This window comes from Pocillopora verrucosa, chromosome 14 (genome assembly GCF_036669915.1).
Source record: "Pocillopora verrucosa isolate sample1 chromosome 14, ASM3666991v2, whole genome shotgun sequence".
NCBI classification, from domain to species: Eukaryota; Metazoa; Cnidaria; class Anthozoa; order Scleractinia; family Pocilloporidae; genus Pocillopora; species Pocillopora verrucosa.
Genome location: NC_089325.1, coordinates 18,479,824 through 18,496,452, shown reverse-complemented (window position 1 = coordinate 18,496,452; position 16,629 = coordinate 18,479,824). Strand labels below are relative to the sequence as shown.

Sequence of the window (16,629 nt, the reverse complement as noted above, 5' to 3'; positions counted from 1 at the left end):
ATCTACAGACCAAAGAGTGAGAGCGAAGATGTTGCTCAGATCTTCATTGAAGTGCTTAAGGAGAACATCAAGAATATTCATAAGGAATTTGATTTTGCCAAGAAGATGATCTTCACTTGTAAGGATGGGCTAAAGTTCAAAAAAGCAAAGCAAAGCTGGATTTGCAAAGGTCTGGACTGCTTTGCTGCCCAGCCAAAGGCAGACAAAGTGAGGGACCACTGCCATTTCACAGGGAAGTCAAGGATATGAAGATCATTTTCAGGGATTATGCAGCTGAGTTGATGAAAGATGAGCAGAAGGAATTGATCACAAAGCTCAAGAGTAAGAAGTACTCACATCTCATATTCACATGTCGCTATCCTTATTGCATTGATCTTGAACTTTCATGAAAATATTTTTATTTCTTAACTAAAATGAAGATGATTGACATGGAAAAAGATGCTGTTAATAATGTTCTGAACATTCTAACAGCTGAACCAGGAAGTGGTTCTGAACATTGTGACCAGCTCACTGTTGTTATTGCAAGTGGAAAAGCGAAGGAAATGATTGGTGTATCTCTCACCCAGGATCAAGTCAAGAAGCTTTCTGAACAAGATGTTGAGAAGTACTTCAAGAGATTTGAAGCTTCATTGTCTTCAAAGATTCATGATGCCATGGTGATACATTTGTTCAGTTCTCATGTTCAGCATTGGCTCATTTTTTCCTTGTTGATGAAGGGAAACTTCTGAAGGACTTGAATGACAACTTTATGCTAAAGAGAGAACTCAGAATGATTGTGAGAGGATTGAGTCTTAAGTTTGGAAGGTACATGACAATCACAAGTGCTGTTCTTCTTGCTGTCAAAAACGTTGAACTACCCTTGGTTAATGATAAGGGAAAGGATAGTATTTGTGGAGAAACTGAATATGTTCTTATAAAGTACTTGTCTAAGAACTTGTCTAAGAACTTGTGTAAGTACTTGAATAAGTATTTAAATAAGTACTTGAATAAGAACTTGAATGAGAACTTTAAAATTATACATCAACAAATAGAATGAATGGCAAAGAACCCAAGACTAAAGAAGCACCAACTAGCCTTTGGCCAGACCTCACAGAGGCTCAACAGGTGACTTCAACTAATAAAAACAAGATGAAACCAAATAAAGTTGCAGGGCATGTCGCAGCTGGCAAAAACTTGCTGAATACAACAGAAGAGTGAGAGAGGGAAAGAAGAAGAAAAGAGGTTCAAAACAACCTGAAGATTGGAAGGATCAAAGCCTTAAAGAGGCAAGCACCACAGGTGTAGGATTACAACCAGAAACATCATCATCACTCTCACGCATTCAAATTCTTTCAGTAGCAAGTGCAGTTTTCTCACTAGCTGGACTGTACTATAAAAGGAAAGAGTTGGTGGCTCTCATTAATAAACCACAACCACAGCCTCAAGCACAGCAACGTGAAATGCAGCGAAACACACAACCACAGATTGCCTCTTGGAGGCCCACCCCCTACAGGCCTGTTTACCAAAAATGTCTGATAGTAAGCTTGTGAGCCTCAGCTACATTGACTGGATTGGCTGCTGGAACTGTATGGGTTGCAAAGAAAGTTATCAAGCAACCAGTGACTTCTGATCCAAGCTCAAATTTCATGAATTATGTTAAGTTCACTGTTGTGATCGCTGCATCAATAGCAACAAAAAGATATTACTTAAAAGTACTCAATTTTTTCCAATATGGTTTGCAACATCCATTATTTTTTCAGAAACTTTATTGAAATTGCTACTGGTTTGATGAAAGAATTTGTCAAATCAGTAACACACTGCAGTATTGTAAATCATGAGGGAAACTTGATACCAGCAGGGTGCCCTTGAATGACCCTTCCGTGATAAAATCAAACAAGTATTGTTATGCACATACACAGAGCTAAATTGGTAGACCTTTCTTAAAACCTTACTTTGTGTATAAGTTCTGCTGTATCAAATTTTTTGATAACAGAAATATATGTCCATATATTTGGAGAATTTTAGGGGCACAAATTCAAAGTGTTTTTTCAAACTAATCTTTCCTCAGGTCAACCAGCCTCTGCACTTAAATCTCAGCTCAGAGAAAAAGGTAGGTATTAAGTTAATTAATGGTAAGCCATAAATAAGCTTATTTACCTTCTCCAGAAACTTTTTTTTAAGTCATGGAAACTATGTTTCTCTGAATGGTTTCTCATGTACACCACAAAAAAATGGGCATATGGAAAACCAGAATTGCTGCAGCAGAAAGGAAACTGGAAACAGAACCAAAACTGGGGTAAATTGGGAAACACTTCAAGATTCTCCAGGCTGTCAGCACTTTCACCTGCTACAAGTTTCTGAAGTGCTGATGACTTTGATAAGGCACAACAGTTAAAGACTTGTCATGAGCTGAAATGAAATCTAAGTTCACCTTGTTTTCATAAGTACCATGAAAGATTGATATAAAGTAAATGCAAGGGGAACAGATGCTAACAATCATATGTAATTTCTTGCTGAATGGCCTTTAGGCTGTCATGTTTAAAACTCATAAATAATGGAGGAAGACAGGCTGGTCTCTAATTATAATCAGTTGATGGTGAGGGTTGGGGTCTCAAACAGAGAAAAAAAAACATTGTTAGGATAATTTTTACCCATGTGCAAAACCTCTAACCTGTGTAGTACTTAGGCCTTACTTCATTATCATCATCTTTATCATCCATAAAATTATCATAATGGTTATTATCATTAATTAAATAATTATCTTGAATCATCACAGCTTCTGAGGTAAACCACCTAAAAATGGAAGTTGAAACCTTAACAGTTGCCTGTAAGGAAAAGGATGAAAAATTTCAAGAACTTCAGCAAACTCTTGTGAAATTCAAGAGAGTAAGTGCCTGTTTAAATCACAAACTATTCTATGAAATAATGCAGTTGCAGACACATTTTGATAGTTTGTCAAGTGTTGCGATTGTTTCTAGTGGTGACTGACCTTTACACAACCTGAGTATGAGTCATCATCAAAGTCAAGTAAGGAGTCCATTTAATGCCATTTGAGTGTTTTAAGTCTGTAGTCTATGACATCTGTCTAGAATAGTCTGTACCAGGATTTTACAGCTTTGTAAGGCAGTTTTTAAAATCACTGCAGTTAGTTCCATAGGTTAAGAAGTGAGAAGAGACAATTTTATCAACTGTTAATTTCCTGGTTCAAATCATTAACAGCTGTAGTGTGTCCCTCAATTGACATCTTACTGTCTTGTTAGAAACTGCACCATTGTTCGAAGGAAAGGGTTTGCATGAAAGATGAAAAAAGAATTACAATACCACTCACATGTACTGTGCATTACACATGCTTGACATGGGACTGTGCAGTGCTGCAGTAAATGTGAGCAGTACTGTATGGTTAGTTAGACAGGAGTTGTTCTCTGAGTACATTGCAAGACCACTGTACATGCTCAGCTCCTATTCACCTCACAAATTAGTTTACTTATCAATTAAGACAGGTTGTTATGTAAGTAAGTACAGTAGACAGATATAATGTAAAGTGTACATGCAAGAGCCAATCAAATGAAATACTAGAAACTTTGTTATAAAATCAGTATGCCTTTATGCTATTATGAAACTTTGAAAATTGGAGTCTTTTTCTATCCTGATTTGGATTGTGAGGCAGTGAAACTCAAAGAGTGAAGATTGCTTGTTGGATGAGTCATTATATTTCTCATTTTCATTGTAATGAATTTCAAATTGAAGATGAATATTGTCAATGCCTGAACAACAACAATGAAATGGTTATTTGGGTGGTAGATTGAAGAAATGCTGATGAAAGCAAATCAATCAAAGGAGTTGGATAGTAGTCCAGTTGTTTCATTGGATGGTATTGACAGCAGTAGCATACAAAGTGCTGACATGGTAACAACAACCAGCAGTACCAGCAGTCCAGAGCCATATGTTACCACTCCAAGACAGAGTCGAGCATTGTTCACAGGTTATTTTATTATACAGTGTACTTACTGATATGGATTAGTAGTCCACACACCCATTACATTCAATTTCATTTTTTTTTTTACTAGGTTTGTCAATTCAAAGATAAGTTAGAACTTAAAAGTGTACATAGAAGTATTTTGTTGCACAGTGATAATTATTGTACATGTTATTGAAGGAGATGTAGGTCCACATTCAAATTATGTCAATCATCTCAGAGACCAACTTCTCATTATTCTATTGTTAATCATTATACATTTGTTTCTATGTTATTATTTAGAAAAAAAAAACGTTTTCTCTTTTGTTACTCCATTTGCAAACAGTAGCTGGTTAAGCACATGACAATATCACGAATTCAGATTATATTATAATTTTAATTTTTTTTGTTCCAGAATCATACACCCAAGCTGTAAACAATCCAGTGACACCTAGCTTAAGAGCACTGAAGACAGAAACACCTCCAGCTAGTCCTGCAAATAGGAAAAGGCATGGAATTAGGGCATCATTTGGCAAAGGACTGATGAAGTTAAGAGGTCCTAAAAGCTCAAGTGAACCTAACTTAGGTAATATTGTTTTCAGTTAAGTGAAGGTAAATTTGTGATAAAACTACTAGATTTTGTAAGTTAACTGTGTGGATATGTGTACATTTGCTTTTTATTGTGCATGTGATTATAAGACAGTGGTAAAAGGTGTTTTTTTTATCAAATTTTACCATTTTGTATACTAATAAAATTACTTTTCCTTACAGCTGCAACAGAATGTGAAGGAAACAAGTATTCACAAGTTAAGGTACATCATATTTTTTACATGTACAATTGGTTCTTTTAATTACTTCATCTAGATCCTTTTTTTTTTTTTATAAAATTTCATACATAGATGGTCATCCTCCTTACTTAAACTACATGTACCCTCAGAACTCTCATAGGTTGACAATCTTAAGGTCACTAGAAAGTGAGTGCTCTAAAATGAGTGTTTAATTTGTGATTGCTTAAATTTTAAGCCATGTTTCAGCCAAGATTGTCGTAAATCTAAAAACTACAGAAAGTTAATTTAACAACATTTTTCAGATATCAAGAGGAAGAAAGATGAATATGTATCAATCTAAGAAATTAGTCTTTTCCAAGAATTTAAGATTTACTTAGAAGCTTGCCTTTTCTGACTTTGAAGGTACACTGTTGTTTGCTCAAGCCTATCCTTGTTTACTCTCTTCAACCTAAAACACCTTTTTCAGAAGGATGAAGTTGTGCCGTTTTTTGCCAGTCATTAGAGATGTCTCTATGTAGAATGGAGAAATAAGTATTCTTTTAGTTACTACAAGCTAGTGGTTATTTTCTTCAGATGTAACAAGGGCCTGAAGTCTCTATTAATAATCTGTTTTCACTACTGCTTAGGTAGTGTTCATTACTGGGAAGATCACTTTCATATTCATTTCTTAATCTGGGTTTACTACAAAGTAACATAACACCCAGCAACCAGTTAGCATGTCAGCTCAATAGAGCATGGCAGTGGTATTGCAGAGGTCATGGGTTCAAGCCTTATTTTAACAACTACTTTAAAGGTGTTTATTACTGCAAAGATTGTTTTCATTTTCATAAACAGTCATATTCAACATACAGTCATGCATATCATGATGATTTAATTCTCATAGGGAATTCCTGCTTAATGATATGACACTATGCTAGTATCAGAGGAAAAAAAAGTCAGTCACTTCTGTGCACTCCCAGAAAGGCTTGGAGAACTCCTCTGTCATTATCGACTTGAGCCTTTCAAGGTCTTGTAATACCCAAACTCAGTTGACAGTTATATGACTCCTGTTATGTTATACCCATGTTCATGTAAATATGATTGCATTTTGTTTCATACTATTGAAGGAAACCTCCAGAGAACAGGGAAACATCAACTACCAGAATCATGATGAAGAAAAGAAAACAAGCTTTAGTAAATTTGGAAAAGCAATTACTAAGTAAGCATCAGCACATGCATTCTTCCTTACTGTTATTTTCAGAAAGATCTTTACAGAAAGAGTAAAGTTCCTTTTCATGCTTCATAAGTTTTTGATGATGTGGACAATGTCTACTGGTGCCAGGAGATGTTATACAAGTAGGTGTGAGATGACCATTCGCAGTGAATGAGATATTTCAATTGACAATCTTTAGAAGAATTGAAGTTTATCACTCTGGAAATTTGGAGAGGAATGGTTGAATGAAATTGGCCAAAGAAAAATTTAATAGATCACTAAATCAGAGTGACTGGTAGAACTACCGTCTTATGTGAAACAAAATAGTTAGCATGAGAAGAAATCTATATGCAAATATTTTGAGAAGCTGTGTTGGGAAAAATATACAGATCAAAAGATGTTTTAGCACACCATAAAGCCTTATGTTAACTCTCAAAAGACTGTAGACAATAGTGGAATCACATGAAAGGAGGGCGATAAAATCATCAAGAATCCTCAAGATGTATTAAAACATTAAACAATTTTTTCACAAGTTATACTCAAAGTATGAAATAACAAAATCAAAATGATCATCTAGCAGATTGCTCATATCAAAAACCTAGCAAACAGGCTAAATGTGTTGCTAAGCAATACAAATCCAACAGAAGTTCTCAAGGTAATGAGGAAACTTGAAGCAAACAATAATGCCCTTTCAAAAAGTAATATGATCAACTTTCAGCTTAAGATCATGGAGATGTGTTCATTGAAATTGTGGAACACTATATTAGACATGTCTTGGAGGGTTCAAACATACACTACTTTTAAAAACAACTAAAAAAAAATCAAATCTCACAGGACACTGAGTGCGATGTGGGTCTATTCTTAATCAATTTTTACCATTTTTATAATGTTCATATTTTTCTACATTTTTAAACTTAGTCTGACAAAACATTGGTGAAGTTTTATATTTTAATGTTAGTTAGTTTTTAATCTTAACTTAGCTTTAATTTATACACCCTCAAAAGGCTTTTATTTTTTCCTTTATTTCTCTTTTTTTTTTTTTTGGAGGCCTACCTGCAAACTAGCTCTTTTGCTAAGTGTACTGACTACGTTTAATACATTTACATTGATTGATGTATTGATTGATTGTTTTCTCATTGGCTTCCTCTTGCACAAAGATAGTCTCCTTTGTTGTGGATTAGAGAAATAATTTGCTGAAAATTACCAACAACTTCATTTGTACCCAACATTAACTTACAGGATACAAAAATAATATATTACATAAAAATGGAGAGTGTTCAAGCTGCCCATAATAACCATTAAGGGCCTAAAAGATACGGCAGCCTTACTTAAGTTTTAAGTAACTTATCGTAGTAAAAAGGGCAGAGTCAGCATTGGTCTCCCATAGCTTTAGAAAATTGTTTCGTGAAATTTAATTTTTTTGTTGTTGTTTTTGTTGTGTTTTAATTGTTTTAAATTTTTCCTGTGCATTAGAACTTAGTGCTTGTACATTCAGTCTGTTATTTTTGTGAGATATACAACAAAGTGTCCCTAAAAGAGTCTCCTTAACTTATAATGATTTTGATTCAACTGTGATTTTCTCTTACCACTGAGTTTATCCTAGAAAAGTAACCTTTTATTTTATTGTAGGCTACGAAGGACAAAATCCCTGGGGATGAACCCTGCTGACAGGCTGGCTGTTGTAGAGCCTGTTGATCTGAAGAGTTACACAGGCTTCAGTCACAGTGATTATGGGTAAAGCATGTGAACTCACTACTTGGTGTGCATCATAATCTCAGTGTTTACAAATGATATATGTTAGTTGCAAAATTGCCTTTTTAACTCTTAACTATTGATAATGTAAATTGGCCACTGTTAAAAACTTAAGTGTTAGGCCTTTGTCATTTGCTTTGGGATTAAAGAGATAAGGTGAATTTCTCACTGGAATTGTAGGATTTAGAAAAGAATAGACTGTCTGGTTCACTTACAGTAATCATTGTATCCATGTGGAAGCTATCCTAGATGATGTGTCATTGTTGTTAGTTTTAAGTGCTTGTTTTCTATTTTACTCATTCTTGTATGTTAGTGCATTGCTTTCTATGTTATGAATATATGTGGATGTGATGACATGTTATGAAATAACACTTAAGCAGCTCAGTTTGTGTAAGCTGTGTAATCTACAGTGGTAGAGGGGTTGTGCATTTATTTGTGATTAGGTGATACAGGTGCAAAGTAGAGTATGAATATTAAATGCACTGGGTATTTCATATTATGATAGACATCCTGTATGGTTTCAAAGTTAAGTAGAGGGAAATATTCACAATAAAAACATCCAACTTCCAAAGGGTGTAGAAAAACAACCAAGGCGCATCTGGGAGATTGCTGATATTGTTGATTTGAGAGAAAACATTTCTGATGTTAACTGTGTGGCTTCAGTTATTGAAGTTAATTAGGAAAACCAGCTTTTTCTTTTCATATGGACCCAAGAAAGAAATTTTAAAGATATGGTTGTTTTCCATAACTATAAAGCTTTTTTTTCGTAAGAAAATGTATTTGTTAATGGGTTTATCCTTTCTCCAAATGATCTTTATATTGTTTTAATTTCACATTATTTCATAATTTTTATTCTTATTATAACATGAATGTCTCATAGAATGAAACACAAAATTACAAAAAAAAAGGAAATAAATAAAAATGCTGAATACACAAAAGAAGAAAGTTACTCTGGAATCTCAAGAAGCTTAGTGTACGTCTCTCATACTGTACCAGAGGTTACTCTCTATTTATCATATTTCAAAAATAAAATGTAGGTGACTCAATTAAGTGTTGCATGAGGAAAAATACATAGTAAAGGAAAGAAAAGGTAAAAAAATACACAAACACAGAAACGAAAAATTTCAAGCTACTTTGATTAAGCAAAAGGCAAATATGTGCTTACAAAAGTTGGAAGAGACTTTTTTTTTTGGTATATGTTGATAATCCACCCATCTTGATAAGACAAAAGGATACTATGTAATGAAATATCTAATAATTGTAAACTTTTTGTTTGAGGTTGTCAGTTTTTGTTCTTTTCAAAGGAAAATAAGTCAAAGCTTTTCTTAAGGGTGTATCCTTTCATCAACATATTTGACCAGAAGAATTTATAATAAATATCAATAAGTATTTGTTACATCATGGTAAGAGATGGATATGATTCATGTCTCTAGTGACCAATTAGAGCTTCCATTTAGTCAGTGGAGTAGACAAATGGTGCTAAGTTGGCTTGATGACCTTGGCCTAGGACACTATTCAGTGCAATGTGGAAGAGTGATAACATGTGGTCAGGACCTGCTTAAAGCATCACCAGCTCAGCTTGAGAAAGACATGGGATTGAAGAATCCACTCCATAGGAAGAAACTACAGTTAGCACTTCAGGTAAATTGATTATCCTCTGGTTATTAAAAACATCCATGGCAGAGGGGACTGGTAATAATAATAGCAAGCATAGGGAAATAACGATAATAGTATAATAATAATTTCTGTTAGTACACCTGCAGCACATACACCAAAGTTTGAAATAAAATTACTATCTTCAGTATCTTCGATGTAAATGTAAAATTCATTAGGTTATTGATTCAAGTCACACATTGATGATTTATCAGCATTTTGGGCTCTTTACTTTAAGTCACCCTTTCTCTTCTCCAAACTGACTGTACTAAAGTGATATCTGCGCTGACTAGATTGTGTGTTGCTTGTTGCATCTGTTTAGGCATTGGTTTCAGATGGAGCTGATGTGATGGGGAGGCTGAGTAACCACTGGGTGCTAGGTACAGTGCAACTACAACAAGTACATAAACACAAATTTAGTACAAAGTTAAATACCTTTACCAATGTGTTTTTATTCATTTTAATCCTTAAACAAAAGGGAAAATTAGTTGTATAGTATGATCATTAGCCAGTCTGAAGAATTGAACACCCCACAATATTTTCAGATAATAAATGCAACTTCTAACAGGTAATGCTTTATAAAACTGTAATTTTAACTTGGATAATGAAAAAAAAAATGTACACTCCCAAAGTACTATGACTGGTTAGCTGGTCCTCAACAACTGTTTTTTTCTTTGTGTTATGTCAGGTTGGCTAGATGACATTGGCTTGCCACAGTATAAAGACTCCTTTAGTGAGGGTTCCGTTGATGGCCATATGCTAAACTATCTCACATATGTAAGTAATGATATCCTGTTGGAGGTAGTATCATGTTAGCACTATGAATTGCGGGTAGCAGGTAGCCAGGCCATTGAACTAATATCTAGCTGACATCCAGGATTTGAATATGATATTACTGGCATTGACTTGCAACTGTCTGTTTGTCTGATGTATGTTGACATTAGCTCTTAAGTCCTTGGCAGCTATTTTTAGGTAAGTGTTTTCAACTGACTGTATTTTACAACTGACTGTTTGTCTGATGTATGTTGACATTAGCTCTTAAGTCCTTGGCAGCTATTTTTAGGTAAGTATTTTCTAATGAAATTTATGGACAGATTGCATTCAATGTCTTTGGTGCATTGAATATCTTCTTTTTTTTTTTTAGAATACTTTAAGTTACCTTTTGTAGCATATATGTCTTGTTTTTGCTGTTCAGAGTGACTTGCTACACCTCAAAGTGCACAACACACTTCATCACATCACTTTAAAGAGAGCGATACAGTGCCTCAGGTGATGATTGTACATTTTGTTAATTCTATGATTAATTTTGTTCAGTACAGCGCCAGGGGCCCTAACTGATATCTCCTATACCGGCAATTGCAGTGTTTCTTGTCACTCCTGGTTAATATGTTTATCACCTACTGTAAGGACTGTTAAATTATTCTGATTAATATTAACCAATGTGAACAATAGTGTGAAATTATGATTAGTTTTTACCGAATTTATTTCATTAAAGGCATCTACGCATTTATGAATCAAACTCGTTCCGGCAAATTAGATAGATAAAAACGAAAAGAAATGCTCACTGGAATTTTCTTGACACCATTGCAACAAGTTATGGTGGGTACATCAGGTTTCATTAGATGGATAAGCAAGTACCATCCATTGACCTGTTTTTGATTAAAGCCCCACTTAGTGTTATCCTGTGTGTTTTTAGTTGTCTTAATTCCTCCAATCAGATCCAACGTCTCTCCATGCACTGCTTGTTGTTCAGTGCTTCTATTTGTTGTTGTTGGTTTATTTTAACGGGGAATTCAAGTACAACCAAAGAGGGAGATATAGTCTGCCTTAAAGATACACGTCATGAATTAACAGGCCGTTCTCAGTAACAGTAAGAATTTAATAAGTGGAATCACATTCGCGCATTTGTTCTGGGTATAGTGTCATTGAAATTGAAAGCACATGATAACCTGTGTTTTCTTTTTCCTTATTATTTAGTTTTCACCTATCTTGAATAATAAAGCTGGCTATGTATACATTTAATGTATTTAAAGTTTCTGTAACTAAAACAATAGTCGACTGTCATCTTCCTTGCTATTTTGGAACAGGTTACACAATTTCCATCCAAACTGTCTCAAGAGGCATCCTGTGGATGAGGTCAGTTCCATACATTGCTAAACTTTACTGGCTGTAGCGTGCAACGTCAGTGGCATTGAAATATCTTGGCTTTCTTTTAATTTAATTTCTTGCGTAAGAATTCCTGACAATTGTGAGTGTCAGCACTGTAACAATGCTTAGTTTTATTTGCAAACTTTGATACTAATGCCCTATTTTGCTGTATTAATCAGTCATGGTTTAAAGGTGCTGATGTACTGTTATGGACCAACAGTCGAGTCACAGAATGGTTGCGCTTGGTCGATTTAGCGGAGTATGCACCCAATCTCCGAGGAAGTGGTGTACATGGATCACTGATGGTAAAGATATGCATTCTATGAATAATAATACAGTAAATGGTTTGACCTGGGGGTAACCCGGACGATCAAACTACACTATTACATGAATAATGATAATACCAACAGTAATGATGGTGGTAGTTATAATTATTATATACCTACCGAGATTTACGCGCCAAAAAGCATCGAGATAAAAATAGTCTCTTCGCGCTAGAGAAGAGGTTGTAATTGGTCAGACGATTTTTTCACTAGTGAAAAACGACGTATCGACGCTCTGATTGGCTATATCATTATTTTCACTCGTGAACAAAACCGTGTCGCTCGCTTGCCGCTCCTCTTGACAGACAAGTAACACATTTTTAAGGGCCTGTTTACATGAAGGTGGGGGACCCCAGGTAGGTGAGGTAACCCGCCAAGGAGGGGTGACCCGCCTGTCTATATAATTTCTTCTTTTATTTTGATCACATTAACATGATAGGTGGGGTGACCCGCCTAGGCGGGTTACCCGGTCTGCCAGGTAGAGTAACCCTGTCAGCCGGGGTGACGATTTGCTATGTAAACGTGTCAAAGTGGGGTAACCCGTCTAGCCGGGGTCGCGTTCATGGCAAATAGCTCAAAACATGTATGTTTTAAAACTTTGTACATTTCCTAGCCGTCTCATAGCAGAAATCACCAGAAATCGCAACGGACACACAAGGAGTGTAAAATGTTCACATTTCGGAATATTTAGCGTCGTAAATCGACCATATTTGGTTTCCCAAACTATTCCGTATAACGTATTAAGTCAACGGTTCCTCGCGAAACCAAACACCGCGTAACACAACGCGTGACGCTTTCATTAATAAATACATATGTTCCGAGAATCAATCTTTCGTCTTTTTCGAGATGTGAGCTTGGGATGCCTCTGCTCAAACTCCTTAATTGCAAGCGCAACAACAACCTCAAGAAACCTCACTCCAGCACCCCGGGGTTGTAAGATTGCATGTAAACGCGTTTTATTTTTTGACCACGGCTAGGCGGGTTACCTCACCTACCTGGGGTCCCCAACCTCCATGTAAACAGGCCCTAAGAGCTTAGGTTCATTTTTCTTTAGAAAGATGGCTTCAAATCAGACTAACCGTTTTCAGAGCTTAGATTCATCAGTAGAAGAGTTCATAGACAGACAGGAAAATGAAAACATCAAGTAAAAGACCAAACACGATGTTGCTCTGTTTCACGAATTTCTTGTTTTAAAAGGCGAGATGAGACAAATGGACGAATTAACTCCTCAAGAGCTGAACAAGTTTCTTAGCGAGTTCCTTATAACGGTTCGCAAAAAAGAAGACAACGAGGAATACGAACCTAATCCCTTAAGGGAATTCTTCGTTAGCTTTGAGCGTCATTTGAAGGAAAAAAACTATGGACTTTGCCTTACGAAAGACGTTCAGTTCGAGCAAACTCGGAAAGCGCTTCTGTCAAAGCAGAGGGATCTAAGACGGAAAGTCTCGGGTTTTCACTTCTGAATTTCAAATTTTTAACTTCCGTATAACTATTTCAACATATTTTCAGGATGTCTTATTTTATTCTAACTAGTTTATTCTAACCTTTTAACGGCATTTTTGCTTGATAATTTAAATGTAAAGAATTTTACAAGGAAGCCATTTCGGTGCAACTCTCGAACTGTGAGGCGGCCTGACCGCGCGTTGTTTTCCTTTGAAAGAATATAAAGATATGTTTATCTTTGAGTTCTGTTCGCTTATGAATCTCGGTATGTATGTAATAAATAAGTTATTTCACGGTTAGTTCGCTTGTACGATTTTCATTCACTTGTTGTGAATAAAAATCGTACGCGCTCACCCACCGTGAAATAACCTACAATTATGGTAACAATGATAAAATATTTTAAGTTGAGATCTCTCTTTCTCTAAAATCTACAAAAGTAAAGTACAATTTAAATAAAACTGGCCCAAGGCGAATTAGTTAATTGTTATTTTAAAAGTGCCAACAGACCTCACAAATTAATAGTTATTCCCTTTTACATCGGCAGAGAACAAAAAACGCTGACGCACAAGGTTCAAATATTCGATATACTCAAATAGTAACTGAGAAATAAGAACTTTTTCTTTGTGCCGCGTGACAAGACAAAGAACATCTTTCTCAATACTGATTATCTTGGAAAGTATCTGCAAACTGAGTCGAGTACTTCGAGTGTAAAATTTAACAATGTATCCTTTGTATGTTGTAAGTTTCATGTTGAATGATTAATGATATTAACTGTCATGGGTAAATCACACTTATGGCTGTGCTGTTATTAATGTAGATACTGGAGCCACGTTTTACTGCAGAGAGCTTGGCAGCATTACTGTCCATACCAAGCAGTAAAACACTTCTTCGGCGACACTTGGCTACTCATTTCCAATCCCTTGTTGGGACTGCATGTCATAAAGTGAAGGAAGAGGCAGCGGGTGACCCGTTGTTTCAGCCTCTCATGCCAGGAATTAAGCATAAGGTATTCACTGAATCAGTGTGGTGTTTCGTTTATATTACATTTAAATAAAGAGGTCTTGTTGAAAATGGAATGGATAGTACTACTTTTCAAGGTCTATATCATGCTTGTTTTGATTCCTCTGGTGCAATTTTTATATTCACCATGGCTACTGATTGCATGTGATTTTTTTTTCTTATTTAATACACTGAATCCTCTGTACTGGAACACTCTGAGATTGAGATACCAGTATACAGGGTTGGTAGGATGAAGTAACTGGTTGACTTTTCGTGGTAAATGTTTCAATTGTTTTGGGTGGAAATGGTTGGAATAGACATTCCACCTGCGTTGAGGTAGTTATAAGAATAAACAAGACTTGCATCACTTTGGTAGATTGTCCGAAGAACATCGTCATTTAGTGCACTACGAAAGCGTGGGAAGGGGGATGTAGAACTGGATGACTATGTATGTCCTATGGACCTAGAGGTTCCTCCAGCTTTGACGACATTTGTGGTACTGCGAAGTAGACGCTCAGCTGAGCGAAATGATGAGTCTGGCTTACAATCAAGAATAAAACGTGATGAAGATAGGGAAATTCAGGTTTATTATTTTTATCATTAAGTGTGTCATTTAAAGCTATATAATTATTAACATGCTACCACAAAAACTCTTAATATGTTCTTGTGTCGAAGCAGGTTAAAGAAAATGAATAGAAGAGATTGCTGAAGAAATGAATTTGTTTTCTGCCTCCAGATTAACGTGAATTACATGTATCAAGTTATTTCTCTTTCATATTGACATTAAAAAAAAGTACAGACACCACGTTCCAGGAAAAAGAACAAATTGTGGATTTATTTAAAGAAAAACCGTTATGTTTCGCTACATTCCCATATACAAACAACGACTTCTTTATAAAATTAAAAGATGGATGCATGGCTCACAGCTTTGGTATTAATTAGTTGTCATTAATACTTTTTAGGGTGATGACCATGTAACAGGGACAATAGGAGCTTTCTCTCAGGAGCTTGATTCACTTACAGTAAGCTGTTGACACTTTTCCTTGAGATTCACTTATGAATTCCATGTCATCCTCGTAAGTTTTTAATGGGTCAATCGGCACTAAATTTAATTTCTTTGAATATTACCTGATTTTGAAATGGTTAATTATGTTGATATATTTTTGTACTTAATAACTTTGAGCTTACCCGCAAAGTGTTTTTCATCTTTCCCCGACCAGTTATGGCATGAAAGTTTTTCAATCGTGTCGTTCTTAATATAAGTTGTGTTTTTTTCTAGCATATGTTGAAAGAGGAAAGGCACAATACAGATGATGGTGCTTATGAAGTTTAACAGGGTGGTGTATAACAACTTATCGTTGACTTTAAGATATTTGGCTCTTATGGTTGTAAAGAAGCACAAGAAGTGTTTCTTTTGTGAAGAAGATTCAATGTTCCACTTTTATGGTGTACTTACAGTAAAATTTATAAAGAATTTGAAGCTAATTACTAAGATTCTCTAAACGCTGAGGTGTATTTGGAATCCTAAACATTATGATTCAAACACCAATCCATTCACGGTGACACATGTCAAGTTTCTAGTACGGATTATTAGAAGTAGGGAGTATTTCAGAACTGCCTCAACTGATATCGTTTTGTTTTACTTCGTTTTTCCAGGCAGCATGCATTTTGCACACAGCTGTTTCACCACTCAGATCCCCCGCTTTTTCCTTGCTTCAGTTCACATCATTTTACAGTGAGACATTCCTATTTGATTTCACAGTGTTGTGTGCACATTACATGTTTTGTCTGTTTGTTTGTAATTGTTTCATCCATTTAGGAAGATTAAATGATAATTAGTTGAACTGAAACTGCTCCAAGACCTTCCGCTCTTACCAGAAACAAAATGAAATTAAGTTTTCTACCCACTTTGCATCTAAATTATGCTAGTTTTGAATGTGGAACAGACATACCATACTTGAGTAACCCTTAAGATGTTGCAAGCGATAAACCTCTATCTTCGTCAGGTTGATGTAATAAGCAAACAAAAGAATTGTATGTCATTGCTAGAAATTTTTATAGGTGCATGATACTCAAGGTCACAGATCTATTATTTTTCGTTTATGTACCATAAAAGTGTTGCAAATGTTACTTTAACTACAAAGTCTGGCTTGGAATTATAAGATAAAAAATTTTTTTATTTAGAAAATTGATATAATACAAAAATCGTTATAATGCTGGAGTGAAATGCTCATTGGTAATTAGGTCAGAAGAAGCTATAACGGCTTTAATGAGTTGCCGTCTTCTCGACTTTTATGTGCTAGAATTCCATTTGCTTTAAGAATCAGATTGCCAATTTTTAATCAGATGACTTAATTATGACTTCTATTTTTATAATAAATGTGGTTGTTTCATTAA

General features: G+C 35.3%; 1 protein-coding gene across 2 annotated transcripts in view; it reads left to right on the top strand.

Annotated features, from left to right (window-relative positions):
- LOC131787720 (liprin-beta-1) overlaps positions 1–16,629 on the top strand; it is a 25,493-nt gene extending 8,864 nt beyond the window's left edge. For both annotated transcript variants that reach the window (XM_059104805.2, XM_066161432.1), the window contains 17 exons: positions 2,048–2,089; positions 2,756–2,865; positions 3,781–3,961; positions 4,350–4,520; positions 4,706–4,746; positions 5,829–5,920; positions 7,544–7,648; positions 9,100–9,307; positions 9,642–9,699; positions 10,008–10,096; positions 10,515–10,588; positions 11,407–11,455; positions 11,647–11,772; positions 14,051–14,239; positions 14,609–14,815; positions 15,195–15,254; positions 15,512–16,629. In XM_059104805.2, coding sequence (XP_058960788.2) covers positions 2,048–2,089; positions 2,756–2,865; positions 3,781–3,961; positions 4,350–4,520; positions 4,706–4,746; positions 5,829–5,920; positions 7,544–7,648; positions 9,100–9,307; positions 9,642–9,699; positions 10,008–10,096; positions 10,515–10,588; positions 11,407–11,455; positions 11,647–11,772; positions 14,051–14,239; positions 14,609–14,815; positions 15,195–15,254; positions 15,512–15,565 — 1,856 coding nt within the window. In that variant the 3' untranslated portion in view covers positions 15,566–16,629. The remainder of the gene's footprint in view (positions 1–2,047; positions 2,090–2,755; positions 2,866–3,780; positions 3,962–4,349; positions 4,521–4,705; positions 4,747–5,828; positions 5,921–7,543; positions 7,649–9,099; positions 9,308–9,641; positions 9,700–10,007; positions 10,097–10,514; positions 10,589–11,406; positions 11,456–11,646; positions 11,773–14,050; positions 14,240–14,608; positions 14,816–15,194; positions 15,255–15,511) is intronic.